The sequence below is a fragment of the Daucus carota genome, chromosome 7 (genome assembly GCF_001625215.2).
Source record: "Daucus carota subsp. sativus chromosome 7, DH1 v3.0, whole genome shotgun sequence".
NCBI classification, from domain to species: domain Eukaryota; kingdom Viridiplantae; phylum Streptophyta; class Magnoliopsida; order Apiales; family Apiaceae; genus Daucus; species Daucus carota.
This window is the reverse complement of record NC_030387.2, coordinates 13,513,815-13,530,201: the sequence shown is the minus strand read 5'-3', so window position 1 is coordinate 13,530,201 and position 16,387 is coordinate 13,513,815. Positions and strand designations below refer to the sequence as shown.

The 16,387-nt window shown below is 32.7% G+C and overlaps 1 protein-coding gene across 1 annotated transcript; it reads right to left on the bottom strand.

Annotated features, from left to right (window-relative positions):
• Positions 1–376: 376 nt before the first annotated feature.
• Positions 377–9,875, bottom strand: LOC108196546 (uncharacterized). The gene is made up of 10 exons (XM_017363868.2): positions 9,546–9,875; positions 9,380–9,463; positions 9,033–9,098; positions 8,789–8,930; positions 8,171–8,685; positions 7,578–7,692; positions 7,080–7,224; positions 6,087–6,225; positions 958–2,956; positions 377–468 (listed from the first exon to the last, which is right to left on the bottom strand). Exons 1-9 carry the CDS (start codon positions 9,780–9,782, stop codon positions 1,013–1,015), a joined length of 3,387 nt encoding a protein of 1,128 aa, XP_017219357.2. The 5' UTR covers positions 9,783–9,875; the 3' UTR covers positions 377–468; positions 958–1,012.
• Between the last annotated feature and the right edge of the window lie 6,512 nt (positions 9,876–16,387).

Sequence of the window (16,387 nt, the reverse complement as noted above, 5' to 3'; positions counted from 1 at the left end):
AATTTGACAAAAAAAGAAGAGAATATCGTACAATCAGACGTCTTTAGATATTGTAATTAGAAAATGAGACCCAGAAGTAGAAGCATAATACAAACAGAGATTCAAGGCAAATAATATTTATTATAAAGGAGTTTATAAGCCTGGAACAATTGGTAATCTTTTGCAGAACTCTAATTAAACAACATATGACACATTTTAGAACAGAATATAGGGGAAGTTAGATGGAAAGGTGGAAGGTGGCAAGTAACTGTGCAGTTATGTTTGCTTTAATACAGAACCTAGGAACATGCTACTCATTTAACAGTAATAAGTAACTACATGGCCTGTGATTAATAATATCTCTTTTTAAATCCAACAAAAAAAGTTCCAATCTTACCTGCTCAAGAACAGAGATAAGGTCCATCGCAGAAGCTTTGAACTGGAGGAACAGTGCTATGAAATCTGGATCTTGCTCTACTAGCTCCATCTCTATTTATGAGAAGAATAACAGTATAACTGAGTCATCAGAGATCAGAGACAATATAATACGGTGTTGTTATTACAAAATCACCATGAGCACTATATAATTACGTAGTAAAAACAGAAATAAGGTTAGACCATAGGCATGACCTCGAGATATTTGTGATTCTAGGTGTTCCTTATATAAATGAAATCAACAATTGAATTTTCAGTTTTCTGTACATAGTTGGTTTTTCCTCTATCCTGAAGTAGAAATAGCTACCAGAAACTAGCTTTCATTGTTTCGTTTCATGTTTCATAAGAACATGTTGTAAGCATTTGGAGGGCCAAAACAGTTAATTTTGCAACAATTAACCAAGTGTATACGTCTAGTTCTGACCTCCACCTTCCCATATAGGATATACTTTATCAACTATAAAAAAAGATACTGATTGACATATAAATAATAGAAAGAAAATAAGATTGACATATAAAGAATAGATAGAACATAAGACTGACCAGGCTTTGTCATATCCAGAGAAGTAATTTGTGCAGTATATAACTGTCTGCTATGTCATGGGACCAAAGGTTTGCTGTCCCAAGCCTCCCGTGCTTCAGTTAGTTCTGGACGGTATCGCTTTGCCAGAACTTCAACTTGCTCAGAAAAAGACTTGACCCCATGTAAGCCTATGTGAAGCACCATTTGGTCCCAACGCTTCCTACATACATCACCAGACCTATGATCCATCAGGTCATCCCAATCTACATCCTCTATGCAGCATGCATCTAAGTTAAAAAGTGCATCAAGCAGACGGTAATCATCAGAATCAGCCCATATACCCTGAGCAACCATAGGAGATGTTAACTGATTGTACCATTTCATACAGCAAAGTGAGTCGGCTCTAGTTGACAATTTGTCACTGATTGCAGTCCAACATATATTATCTCGTAACATTCCATGCTTCGATTTCTTCTCTTCATCAAGCTTAGCTCGCAAATCAATATTCACGTTGTCAAACAAGGTTTGGTATTCTTCTTGGGACCAATGTCCTCTATTTCGTTCCCTTTTTATTCTACGATATGTATCCTTCACCTGAAGTCTATGTCTCTTAAATTCTTTAGCCATCAGCTTCCAATTGTTACCATGCTTTTTATACTGTTCCAGAAGCATTTCTTTTTCTTCTTCAGTCCATTCATGTGTCTCACCTCTCTCAAACAATGTATGAGCACGGCAATATATCGCTGATTTAGGCCTATATGGTAACGCTTTATTTATTTCATTCCAACAGTTCCTTACTTGTCGGTGAGAAATACAATTCATGACCATTTCCACACCTTTTTCACCTAAGCAATGTGACTGTATATACTCTTTAACAGCTGCTCTCAACTTCTCATCTTCTTCCGGAGTGAATCTCTTACCTTGAACTAGGCTATTAGATGGAAAAACCTCTAAATCATTAGAAAACCTAACTTTCTTCTTTACTTTTGATTTAGGATTTTCAGGATCCTTATTTACTGACTTGGTCTTATCCTTTCCTGAAACATTCGTGGTTTCATTATCTTTTGCCTTACTTAAAAGCCCGTCCTTTTCCGTTATTTCCTCATTCTTCCTCTGCCGCTTCTTCTTCTTCTCCATCATCTTAACCTTCCCTATAGTAACCATACCATTGTCATCAGGTAAAGAATTTACATGATCTTCTCCATAGCAACCATTCGTCTGTCCTTTGTCATTATCATCTTCTTCTTCCACCGTCCTTTTCCTCTTCTTTTTCTTCTTCTCCACATTCCCTGCAATGTTGTTCCTCTCTTTAGCTTCAGTTTCAGTCTTCTTATTTAATGCATCTTGATTCTCAAAGGTTTTTGTTTTCTTCTTCTTCTTCCGTTTTTCAACTTTATATTCTTTATCTTGAGGATCAGTCATTGATTCCCCGCCAGCAACCATGTCATTTCCCTTATTCTTCTTTTTCTTATTTTCTACTGTAGATTCCAAGTTTCGATCGTTTTCCACATTAGTCTGATCATTCATCTCTTCCGCCCCATCCTTCTCTTTACTTTTCTCCCCCTTCTTCCTACTCTTTCCAATTCCATCTTCTTCCACATCCATACAATCAGTTACCTCTCCCACCCCATCCATCTCTTTATTCTTACTTTTCCTCCCCTTCTTCCTACTATTTTCAATTCCATCTTCTTCCATATCCAGACAATCCATTACCTCTCCCACCCCATCCATCTCTTTCTTCTTCCCCTTCTTCCTACTATTTCCAATTCCATCTTCTACCACATCCATACGATCAGTTTCCTCTTCCACCCCATCCATCTCTTTCTTCTTACTTCTCTTCCCCTTCTTCCCACTCTTTACAATTCCACCTTCTTCCACATCCAGATGATCACGTACCTCTTCCTCCCCGCCTTTCTCAATCTTCTGACTTCTCTTACCCTTCTTCCCACTCTTCCCAACCACATCACTCTCTCCCACCCACACACTCATGTTCACTTGCCCTCTGTCCACTTCTCCCTTCTGCCAAAACATCAAAAATACAAACACGTCAGTAGCAACAAACAAATTCACCAGCACCGACAAAAATTCAACACCAACATTCTCCCCGAAAAACTAAATCCCAAACATCAACCTCTAACAAACATTTCACACCACACTAACTCAAAAACAACACATAGCCCCTTTACATTAACTCCCATTCTATCCTAACTTAAACCACATCGAAAAATTCGAACCCAAAAAAGTACTAATTCACCCACCAACACACCCACATAAAATTTCATATCCTACTTACATACAACTAACTAATTACATGTTAATACTCTAATACCCTTAAATAAAACACAAATGTGCAAGATTAATTAAGCTAGAACGCATATTATGAAAATGCTCAAGATTCAAGTAATTACAACATAAATATGAAATTGATTGCACAGAAACATAAACAAGAGCATAAAGAACGCACAAAACATAAAAAGTTAGTACCTTGATGAGAATCAAATCAGATTGAAACGCAATGTGAGGGTTTTAAATTAGGGTTTTGTTTGGGGGAAGAACTAGCGCTTATATATAAGCAGCGGCATTTAAAATTAAGAAATAAACCTAAAAAGCTTAGTTAGAGAGAAGAAAAAATCATAATTAAATGATTCGTTTCAAAGTTATTATTTTTGATTCGTTTCTGGCTTAAGTTGCACCAAATTTTAGTAAAATTCAATGTCAAATTTTCGATTAAGATTTTTAAACTTCTCTTACGTAGAGTTTCTTACGTTTTTCGTTTGATGATAAGATTAATGTTTAATCCGATAAAATCGAAGATTTGGCATGTGTTTGATCGAGTTTATCTATAAAAAAATAATACAAAACAATTTATTATTCTATTATTATTAGTGATATATATATATATATATAATAAAATTGAAATTACTGCTATATTTATCTAAATCAATTAAAAGTTAACTTTTAAATTAAATTAGTTGTTTTAAATGCTAATTAAAAAAAAATATAAACCAACATGTTAAACGACATTGAAACTGATGATTTCCATGCTTTCAACTTGATCCGCTGTGGAAGAAATGGTCATTGAAATGACGTAATAGAAGTCATGACCATGTTTAATACTACCATTCACACAAATAACTTCAAATTTGGGAAAACTGATCGTATTGTCACTCAAATTTGGGAAAACTGATCTTATTGAATGTTATATTTTGAGTAAAATAATCTAAACCTTGAGATATAAACTCAGTAAAAACGTAAAACACTTTTAACAAAAGTGGGAGACTTGAAAAAAGATAAAATCGTTTGAAAATCCAACTCGTATTGTTGAGGAAATTAATTTTGAAAACTTGTTCTATGAAAAACTCGAGCTCTAATAATCATATACTGCATATAACTATATTAGAGTCTTTACAAATAAATTTCCCATAAAATCTCTATCTTGATCTTTCGATATAGTGGCCGTTTGACTGAGCTTAAAATAAATGCTTTTTGCTTACAATAAAAAAATGAAGTAGAAGTCAGAAGCAAGGTAAGACTTATAAGTGATTAAACTGTTTGGGAAATAAGCAGAAGTCCTGAAACAAAAGCTAGCAATCCTAACTTCTTTTAAGTGCTTCTTAACTTTTTACACAAACGGTACAAATAAGTGCTTATAACTTATAAGCCCAGAATATTCCATAAATTTTGAGCATTACTTTAAGATAAATGTAGTACCAGATATAAAATGTTGAGAAATTTGTAATACCTACGCAAAAATTGTAGTTGCAATCAAGTTGTGGGAGAATCAATAAGAATGAATTAGAAAAAGAAAGAAGAGAGAAAATTACAGTTAAAGTTTGTAGAAGTTAAGGATTGATAAGAATCGAATTTTTTTGTTAATCATCAACATTATTATGTATAACTATAAACAAGAAAATTCTTAATATTAAGATTAGAGGCCCTTGATTTTTTTTTGATTTTTTTTTTTTGGGGTGGGGATGCTCCTGCCCAAGAGAAAATAAACCCATGGTAAATCTCTGCCACCTAGAAATCACGAACATATATGATGCAAAACTATGGGTTATGCTTGTTTTGGTGCCTCATTTAGTGGCTTAGGCTGAATGACAGTCCTACATGTAGAGCATCTTTAAAATGCCAACTTCCAGTGGTATCTATAGCTGCTATTATGATGGAACTGTAGATTCCAGGACGTTTTTTGTTTTTGTTTTAAAATCTTGATCACACTTTCATGTTATTTCAGGTACCACGCAGATTATGTGTTACTTTGTGAATTAGAAGTAATGACACATCTTTTATGTAACTTATCTTATCTGTATTCATCGCGTAGTCTGAATGACAGTCCTATGTGTAGAGAATCTTTGAAAAGCCAATGTCCAGTGGTATCTATAGCTGTTGGCTACGATGCAAGGGTAGTTTCCAGGACGTAGTTTTATGTTTTGTTAGGAAATCTTGATCACCTACCTCATGTTCTTTAAGATATCATGCAAATTATGTGCTACTTTGTAATTTAGAACTAATTATACATTTTTGTAACATATGATTTGTTTGGGAACTTGGATTTCATTTTGAATCCTGAATTTGGACAAATGACATGATTGGATAATCAAGAGAACTTTGGATTTTGATTTGATCAAATTTTACATTCATTCTTTTAAATTCAAGCATAAATTTGAGAATTTAAAATGACAAATCAATTCATGTCACTCAAAAAAATTCTATATTCCCAAACACAGTCTTAGGTTATTTATATAAAGTGTTTTTTATTAATATTTATCAGTAGTAAGTAAAGGAAATAATTGAATTGCTCCTTATGAAAGCAGTAGTAAGAGTGTAGACACAAAAAATCAGGGCACCTCATCTCCAAGGCATTCAAGCGATTAGTGACAATTGTAAAATACTGGGCACCGTAACATCTATGACAGTATACTGTTTAATGGCCAAACATTTGTGGACAATAATCATAATGTATACTGGTAAACTATATTTCATTTGATCTCATGTAACAAGCAAAGCATAACTTAACAGAAATATTAATCTACAAGTGGACAGAAAACCTAGAACAGTGACAGGACACTCTTAAATGTTACAACTATATAGATCTGTTATGCCTCCAAAACATTATGTTAAAGTTGATTATTTATAGATTACTAACCACAACTTCGGAGCTGGTGTATTCGCAAGGATATTGATCAAAAGATGGCACGGCGCAGTGCTTTTCTAAAAAGCTTCCATGTTGGCACAAGTGAGCCTTGCGTATAAGTTCTTTAAGATGCTTAAGAAGTGAGTGATACCTGGTTGACCAAACATTCAATCAAACAAAAGTGTTAATATAGAAAGATTGATAACAGATCCAGTGCATTCTGCTTCATATATACTATTCCTTCTATAAGCATTTTATATCACAGAAGATGAGTAAAATTGACCTTTTAGATCGTAGTCAGGTACTAAAGTATTGATAAAGAGCAAAGGCAACTGCATGTTATTACACTTAGTTACTGTATATTAAGTTATTAACATAGAACACACACTTTTATGATATGATATAATATTATTGTAGTCTTCTTTTCTTTCAACCTTTGCAAATAATGTTTCTGATCAAACACTCATAAAAATTAAAGAGAATATTTGAATGTTTTGTAAAACGTATCGACAAGGAGAATAATAAATATAGATGATACGAATAGTGAAAGCCCTGCTTCTATGTCTAATATCATAGGTAAATTAAATTCTTTACTAGAACACCTCTTTAAGGAATATATACAATAGCATTAGTTAATTAATATGCACCAATTATGGATATTTTAGGGAGTTGATCAATAATATATGATCCATTTAAGGACGCCCTCTAACACACCTCAAAAATTTAGATGAGTTGGTTACTTAACATGGTATTAGAGCTCAGTCTCGAGTTCGACCATTTCTTTAATTTGGTCAATAATGAGGGGGGACTTTGAATAATAAATGATCCATTTAAGGCCTCCCTCTAACACTAGAAATCAATCAAGATGTCATCAGATGTCAAACCAAAATACATCACTCCAAAAGAAAGCTTTTATTAGAAAAAGTTTACAGGATCTATAGGTTTTGACAGAAACAAGTACAGGCTTTTATAGTGAAGTGTATGCTAGAAAGTTGTTGCACTTACAAACATTTGGATCCAGTGATACAACTATGATTGCTGTGGAAGCAGCACGTTGCTTGAGAATTGATATTGGCATCGGATACCCCAAATATATTCTTGAATAGAATATTTGCATCATATAGATTGGGTTTCAAGGAATTCAACATGTCTACAGATAGATAAGGACTTAAGGGTAGATATACTTGTGTTTTCTGTGTAGAAAGAAGCCCATATAAAATGAATCATGACATCTAAAGTTAGCATCTTTTTTGTGGGGGGGGATGGGGAATAGAAAACATGTTTTAAAGGTCTACTTACCTCCAAATCACAACATGGGTGGACACATTTTGCATTGTACTTTATTAATATCACATCAGGATTTTCGTATCATTTTGTAAAATTATAATCATAAACTAATAGGAATGATACAATTAATCAAATTTTATGTTTACTACGTAATGTCAAAAAGCTTCATCTGATATGAACTGACGAAACAAAAAAAAAATCAGTAAAGAAGGATACATTTGCTCGGAAAACCTGATGCATTTTCCAACTTATAGAACATTGATTGCCTGTCAATTTGAGATCTACGGACTTTATGCATGCATTGGAAGACGGAACAACAAGAGCACGTAACCTGCATTTGTGATATAAACCATGTGAATATATGCAAGTGTGTTCCCAACTCCCCTTCCCCAAAACCCAATATCGATAGGGAACTCTGACATGGAGTATTCATAACCAACCTTGGGTAAAGTTCACACTAAGCACGTCGCTATTCTATATGCTGGACTTCCAACATAATCATGGAGGTCGAGATCAAGCATTTTGCAGTGATGAAAACGTGTGTTATTAGTGACAGTGAATTCCAAATTTAATATATTCATTTTATCTCTAACTTGCACTGGATCCATGCGGTTGGATTTCCAAATTTAATATACACAAGGTAAAACTCTCACTTTATCAAGAAATAAAAATATCTTATGAATTCAAAGCACTAAAATAATGTAATATGATTTCGGCTTGGCATATAAAATACTTAAAATATGTGTGACACCTAAACATAAAGATGAGACAAATGCACTACATCCTTGTAGATTCTTCAATAGAAATACCTTTTTAGGATCTGTGAGCAGATCACCGTTTGTGTTCTGTTTGGGGCATTGAGACAGATTCGATGCCTCTTGAGAGGACTCTAATCTACGTTTTTGGTGGCGCTGCCACCTGTATTGCCTTGACCGCTTCCCATTATTATCTTTGTTGCTAAAGGACTTGACTTCTGGGCATACATTACAGGCCTCATCCGAAGCCAACAACTTACGTCTTTTTTCCCGCTGCCACTTAGATGCCTTTGAATGCTTCTTCTTATTTGGCATGCTGGTGGTTGTTGTTGCTGGACATTCACCAATCGACAACCCTCCATTATATGTGTAAGCTGCACCGGCTGTAGTTTGAGTTCCATGTACACTTGTCTCACTGCGACATTCAGCGTGAGGGGGGCTGGAGGGAGTAGAATAAGTTGGACGAGCACATCCAAAACAGCTTGAGAAAGCATGAGCATCCAAAGAATCAGCATTAGATGTCATCAATGTTGAATCAACATCAATCCTTTTCCTCTTTTTTGAGGAAACTGAGGAAAAGCTCAAAGCAATTGTTATTTCATAAGGTATATAAAAAAGCATAGTTAAAGATTACTGGAAAAAATGAGTAAAGTAGAAGCAGGATAGCCATACCTGGCGGGTCATGGGTACGCTTGGGACACTTAAAGACTGACTGAGTCATGGGAAAGCCAGTAACATGATGGTATTTATTACGTCCAAGAGGCAGAAAGATACAAGTCGATTTGAGTAAATAAAACATGATAGCATCTCCGAGCTGCAGCATATATTATTATATATATCATATGATGATGATGACGACAGTGTTTTAAAATTTAAGAAAGAAGAGCAGTCGTAAGTAAGTAAGTTGCTAACTAACCCTTTGGGAAAGAAGAGTCCAAGTGGGAGATGTTAATAAGCTTATGACTGGACTTGAATGTGTATACTGTGAGTGAATTTTGGTGAGAGACAGACAGACAATGTGAGGAAAGAGGTTAAATTAACGGATTTTCTAGTATGTGCCCAATAAACAACCACTTTTTAATTAGGTGGTGGATTTTTATTGGCTCTCATCCCATTAATAATGATGCCTCTTGCACGCACAAAAATCTCCACTAATCAAAATCTCCCACCTAACTAAAAAGTAGTTGTTAATACACACTAGAAAATCCTTAAATTAAACTATTTGACGAAGAATAATAAGATAGACAATGTGGCGTGGCGTGCCTTGTCGTAGTCATAGCATAAAACATTTTGCTGACGATCAAGTCGATGTTGAGATAACATGGTTTCAACACTCATCCGCACAATCTGAAACAAGAATCAAGTTGAATAACAATACTAGCACTAAACTGAGAGAGAAATAAAAAAATAGCTAATTGAAGAATGTTGCCTGAGATTGAGACCAGCGAGAGATGTAGGGAGGAGGAGGAGAAGGAGAGGCATTGTCGGAGATGACGACGAAGCAGTGGTTCAAAAGGTAGCGATAGTCAGGGGGGTCATCAGCGGCGAGCAGAGGCAGAGACTGGTGGTTGGGGCTTAGGAGTCTCGAGATAGTACGGCGGAGAGTGGAAGCTTTGCTGCCGTATTTCCTCCACAACACCTCAGGGACCCTTTTCTTCTTCCCCATTCTACTCCTTTTCTCCTCGACGCTTTCCAAATTTCAAACCACGCCAGGATCCGTTTGGATTGCTTTTTAAAGAGGGAAGTGCATACGGGTTTCCTTCAAAAACGATTATCTCATAATTTTGAATAATTTAAATCTTATTCGGTTGTTTCGATCCATTAAAAAAAATTTGTATAAATCGGTTTCATTTAACCTTAGAAATCGAGGATCAACATGATAGTAAAACAAAATATAGTTGAAACTTGATTAATAATCGATAAAGTTATCCTCATTAAAATAATATTTTTTTCTCGTCCCAACATAATGTACACAGTGTATTTTTACTCTCAATAAAGTAATAAACTCGACAAAGTAATATTTTTCGTTGGTCTTAGCGTTATTACTTTAAAGAGGTTTAACTGTAAGCGATGATTTCTTTATTATTATATATATTATAAATTAGATCTACTTTTAAAAAAATAAATGACATTAATCAGGAAATGTTACGTTTTGTTTTCAAAATTTACAAGTTTATAGTTTGAAGTTACATAAATTTTAATTCTTTTTACACAATTTCAACTTGTTTAATATATTTAATTAATGTAAGAAAATTGAGGTATCATTTATGAGAATAATTAAATAATTTATCATCTTTTTGAAAGATTTTATAATGTAAATTTTCAACATTTTTTATATAATTTTTTTAATAAAAATAAATAGTAATATGTGTGTATATAAAAAGCAGTTAAAATTTTTGGAGCCTTTGTATGTTTGAAACCCTCAGCGACCATTAGTTTTGCTTTACTGTTAAGCAGGTCCTCAATTTTTAACGTTAACGGCACGAATTAATGCAAAATTGACAGAAGGGGTGCAAACTGAATTAGGGGCTTTTTTCGTAATTGCCTAACTTTTAAAATTATTTACAAAAATATTGTAGCCAAGTTTCAATTTTTAAAAATACCATTTTTTTTAAATTATTTACAAAAATACGACTAGCAACTTCTGCGACCCCATTTGCAACAGTTACAAACTGCTGTTCAAAAATGAGTTCGCAGAAGTTGCAAGTCGTATTTTTTGTAAATAGTTTGTAAAGAAAATAGTTTTAAAAAAATCAACTTGACAATATTTTATAAATAATTTGTAAAAAGGTGGTATTTTTATAAAAAAAAATCCCTGAAGTAATGGGGTGCAATTTGAATTATTCAAAATATATAAAATCATTTTTGAATGAAAGTAATGGGAAACGATATAAATGAAAGTAATGGGAAAATCTAGGTGAATTTCGATATAGTAACACACTTGGTCACAGGAAAAATGTTGAAGGAGTTAATTTGTTTACATATCAATAAATGAACATATTCTTTGTTATACATCAAAGAAGAATTTTTGATTTCAAGTGTGTATATTGTTATCTCTTGTAAGAAAGAAGAAGACGACCAATGTTTACAGTTGAATAGGGTCCATGCCCATGCAAAGGCCTTTCATGATAGAATAGCCAGTTATGTTAGCAAAACTAATAGCAAGAGAGCCACCGGCCAACTCAACTTTGCCCATGTGACCCAAGTACATCATCGATATTATGGACTTGGAGAACATAAATAGAGTTGTCATTGCTAAAAAGATATACGCCCTTTAGTTGCGCCAAAGGTCAAGTACTTTCAATGTTTATCACAAAGCAGAACTGTATTTAGGAGTAGTATTCAAAGTTATTTTGATGGATCATGCTGATAAGGTTACAATTTAGTATCCAGCGGCAGTGTTGCTGCGTAGTTGTAGAAATCGAGAATCAGAAATAATTGCTTGATCTATCGATACTCGCCAAGTAGTTTTGTTGTCATAAGATTAGGTGCAAGTAAAATTTAGTGGTTTTGTGAGATTAATTATATATATATTATAAAAATTAATAATTTATCATATATTATCAAGATTTTTCATTATTACGATATTAAAAACGAAATTTTATAATTTTAACTCAAATTTATGAAATAAATGATAATAATATTATATACATCTCGATGTGAAACCAAAATTAATATAGTAGTCGTACAAAATTTTGGTACAAAATTTTGGTTTCGTCATCTCCTTTATAACTACAAGTCTGTTACATATAGACTTCTTTTACTCTTACAATATTAAAGAGTTTTATACCGTTTAAATTACAAACACTTGAGATGTAGTACAAGATAAAAACTCCACCATTATTCTTTTAAATATAATTTATATACTATTTATATACTATATAATAATAAACCGATTAAAACGCGTTAATTAATTCACACGGTTATAAATTAAATCCGAAATCAAATTGAATTAATTTAAAACCAAACAATTAAATTCAGCAAAACTAGTCCGTAATTCTTCGGGCCCAGATTTTGCTGCATTCGTGTCCGCAGGTCGCACACGCGGAAAAGCCCGAGGCTTGCGAAGCCACGAAAAATGTAAGACTCACACCATATATGGAATATATAACAAATTGGTGGATAATACAATCTCTCCGTAGTTTCAGATGTGCATGCTGCATTAACAGATATATCAATAGACTTGAACGTAAATCAACTGCCAGGAACTGGGAATGGAAACATTGCAAGTAAAAGCTACACTTTAAGGAATATGATGATAGTACTTGATGTACATAGCACCAGATTAACAAAAATACTTGTGTTGATTGCAATATTTTGAAGAACACTAAATAAGGTAACTAAAAGAATATTCTTATTTAGGATAGTTTTTATTTTAAATTTATGAATTCAGAATTGGACGTGTAACTAAATCTATTTTAAAAAAAATATAGATATAAGAATATTGTCAAAGACATCAAATTTGATATCAGAATATATATTTAAATGATGTAATTTTAATGATATATGAATTTGAAATATTATAACTTGTGATTTAAAGTTTTTTTTTATCAAACTTGTGATATAAAGTTGATTTTAGGGAAATTCTATATTGTTAAATCATTGTTTGAGATCTAATTTATAAAAATTATATGAAAAATCATTTAAATATATATTCTGATATACATGCATCAACTAAGTATACACGAGGAAGATCATGAGGCAGCATATGAGGAAGACACCCCTTCTGTTGTAATTCCAGATCACCTGCAAGTACAGAGTGCCGACTGCTCACACTTGAGTTTTGGTAGCTTTGGATCTGCTCTTACAGGCTATTCTGACCCTTTTGCATCTAGGTCCTCTAGAGGTAACATTGAAGAGACACATTTAGAGACAGATGCTCCAGCAACTGGGCACTCAGATACTAGGTGTTTACTATCTTCATGAATAGTTGTTCATTTATGTCATAATTTTTATATGATGTCTCCCTAAACGAGCTTTTCTGTGCAGAAATTCTGAATATTATGGAGATGAGTCTATTAGAGCGGCTGCAGATGCAAATTTAGTTCTGTTTTGCAAGAGTTAGGGGAATATGTATACACCAAGCAAATGTCGAAAAATCAGCAAGAACAGGAAAACAAAGGTTGCTTAGATAAGTGGTACTGTCTAACTAGTGTCTGAACTGTCTATTTACCGTCCAAGAACCTAGCATGTTGGGTCATTGTTGCAGGGCTTAGGGATAGAACCTTGAGGTTCCAGGCGAATTGGTCATTTAACATAATATCAGAGTTCAGACTCGCCGGAGACTCAAGTTCGACTTTCTTCTGCCCCCTAATATTCACTAGACTCTCGAAATCTCTTTTCGAGTGAGGGAGAATGTAATGGATAGAATGGTCAAATTGACCCCAAACATGAGATCTAGCTGTGTTGTCTATGCGAAAAGATTCTTCGTCTAAATAACACTACTTATTCTTTAAGACCTTATATGACATATTTTTTTGTTTCTCAATATTCTTTCATTTATTAAATAAATTGTAACGGGAGAGTTAACTGTAAACTATTTTCTTATGATTTATGGGACTATGTGACTACGAGAATCTGTTATAGCTTGCATATTTGCTGTAATTTACATAATTTTTCTTAATATAGTTTGTTTATTTAATTGCACATCTGTTTTATATGGGCCAGTGGTAATAGAGAAGATACCGATGATTGCTTCCATGAAAAAAATTGGGTCCAGGAGATATCTGATCTGATAAAGAAAGTAGTTATAGATGTTGAATAAGAGCAGCCGCTGCTCCTGTAGACGCCAACAAAGCAGCTACTCAATTTGTTTTGTGTTTCCTCATGTAACCTACATGTTAATGCAGCCTAATAACATTTTACACAAGCATTCTTTTTATTATTGAGATTATTACAAATCTCTCGCCAAGTAGTTTTGTTGTCATAAGATTAGGTGCAAGTAAAATTTAGTGGTTTTGTGAGATTAATTATATATATATTATAAAAATTAATAATTTATCATATATTATCAAGATTTTTCATTATTACGATATTAAAAACGAAATTTTATAATTTTAACTCAAATTTATGAAATAAATGATTCCACTCAAAGGCCAATTAAACCAGTAAAGTGGAAATGATTGTATATTTATGTATATTATATTGCATATATTGGAGCAGCCGTTGTAATAACAGTATTAACAACATTCGAGTAGCCTTTCTACTAACAGTGTTTGTCTGAGTGGATGTTGATGAATCTTAAGGTATTTCCGTAAAAACAACTCCCACTAGATATCTTTTTCCACGTTCTTATTAAACACGGGTATAGAATCCGTAATTTATTAATTACAATTTAAATTTTAACATCATCTTATTAGTATTTTAGTATTGATGGATTGGATTTTAACAAGATTATATTTACCAACTAATTATATTTTTTGTTCGACTACAAATTATACCAATGTCGGTTTATTATTATATAGTATATAAATAGTATATAAATTATATTTAAAAGAATAATGGTGGAGTTTTTATCTTGTACTACATCTCAAGTGTTTGTAATTTAAACGGTATAAAACTCTTTAATATTGTAAGAGTAAAAGAAGTCTATATGTAACAGACTTGTAGTTATAAAGGAGATGACGAAACCACTGTTGGATTCAGATATGGATAATATCCACTTTTTCTCGGATATGGATGCGGATATTTCGAACTGATGTCGGATATTTTTTATGGCTCTACTGTATTGACTATGATTTTGCAACAATTTTTTTACGACTAAGCTCAAATAATATATTTATATATGTATGTATAAAATATTTGAGTATTTGTACAATTATGTAAATTTATATAAATGTATTATTTAATGCATATACACACAATACAAGCTAATAAATTAAACTTTTAATTACATATAATTATATAATAAAAAAATAGTGTGGACATCATTTTGATATATCCTTGGTCTTTTTTACATCAAGAGGCATCTGAGCATCTATCCTGCTTTTTGCATCTTCCATCGATGTATATCTGACAATTTATTTAGAGCCTTTTTAGATGAACTTGAAAAAAAATTCGCATGACTTGAAGTTGATCAAGTCAAAAGTGAAAAAACTAATTTTAAGTTAGTATTAATTTGGACAACGTTGTTGTTCTGTGTAACTTGTGAATTATTAAAAGAATAAATATAAAATTAAAGTAACCCGCAAAGATTTTTTTGTACACACTACTCGATGAAACTTTTCCAAAAGATATTTATCACTTGAGAAGAAATCTTCCATCACACTAAGCAACTTATCTTGATTTACTGATTCATAAGCTTTCGATACATCAGCAACAACTATAAATAACCTAGGCATGATGAACAGCCATTTGATTTCATCTAATATTGCAACTCGTTCACCCACAAGTTATGTATCTATATATTCGATGCATCTAATTTTTAATAATCATAACATATAACAACGTCACACTGATAACATCATATAAAATGGAAGCATATATCATCTAAAGTCTTCTATGTCCGCAAAAAAAACTTTAAATCACAAGTTATAATATTTCAAATTCATATATCATTAAAATTACATCATTTAAATATATATTCTGATATCAAATTTGATGTCTTTGACAATATTCTTATATCTATATTTTTTTTAAAATAGATTTAGTTACACGTCCAATTCTGAATTCATAAATTTAAAATAAAAACTATCCTAAATAAGAATATTCTTTTAGTTACCTTATTTAGTGTTCTTCAAAATATTGCAATTTGATTGATGAAAAAGGGAATAAGAACCTCCAAAATATACCCTATACATCATGTGATTGAGATCAGAAATTTGTTTTCTATATGTATTTTTTTCTAATTATATGTTGTCTAAGTTTCACCTTGCCCACATTCTAAGAAATTATGCATTTATTTTCAGATTTTGTTCGTTTTAGCTAAACAATCTGGTATGATCCATTAGAGCGTGTAAGGTGCTAGAATAGCTGAACTGATTTATTTGATTTGCAGAGAATTCTATTCTTCACTCGATGTCCATATCGGTTACCACTCACACTAAAAATTTGAAGCCACAGACATGGAAAGAGATGGCTTTGTACACTACCGCGCTCGAGTGAGGTATGTTCTTTCACATGCTTTCTTAATACTCATACATGATGCATGTCATCCATGATGCTATGTAATTTGTATATAATCATACTGATTGTGTGATATATTTCACTCTGTGATTGTAGACTTAAAGCCCGAGCTAGCAATATTACATGAGCCTCTATGGTGGCAGATGT

Excerpts from the sequence above, each read along its gene's own strand:
- LOC108196546 (XM_017363868.2), bottom strand. The coding sequence starts at position 9,782 with ATGGGGAAGAAGAAAAGGGTCCCTGAGGTGTTGTGGAGGAAATACGGC. Across the intron at positions 8,931-9,032 it reads GGACTCTTCTTTCCCAAAGG|CTCGGAGATGCTATCATGTT; the intron begins GTTAGTTAGCAA and ends TATATGCTGCAG. Across the intron at positions 7,225-7,577 it reads ATCAGGTTTTCCGAGCAAAT|ACATGTTGAATTCCTTGAAA; the intron begins GTATCCTTCTTT and ends ATCTATCTGTAG.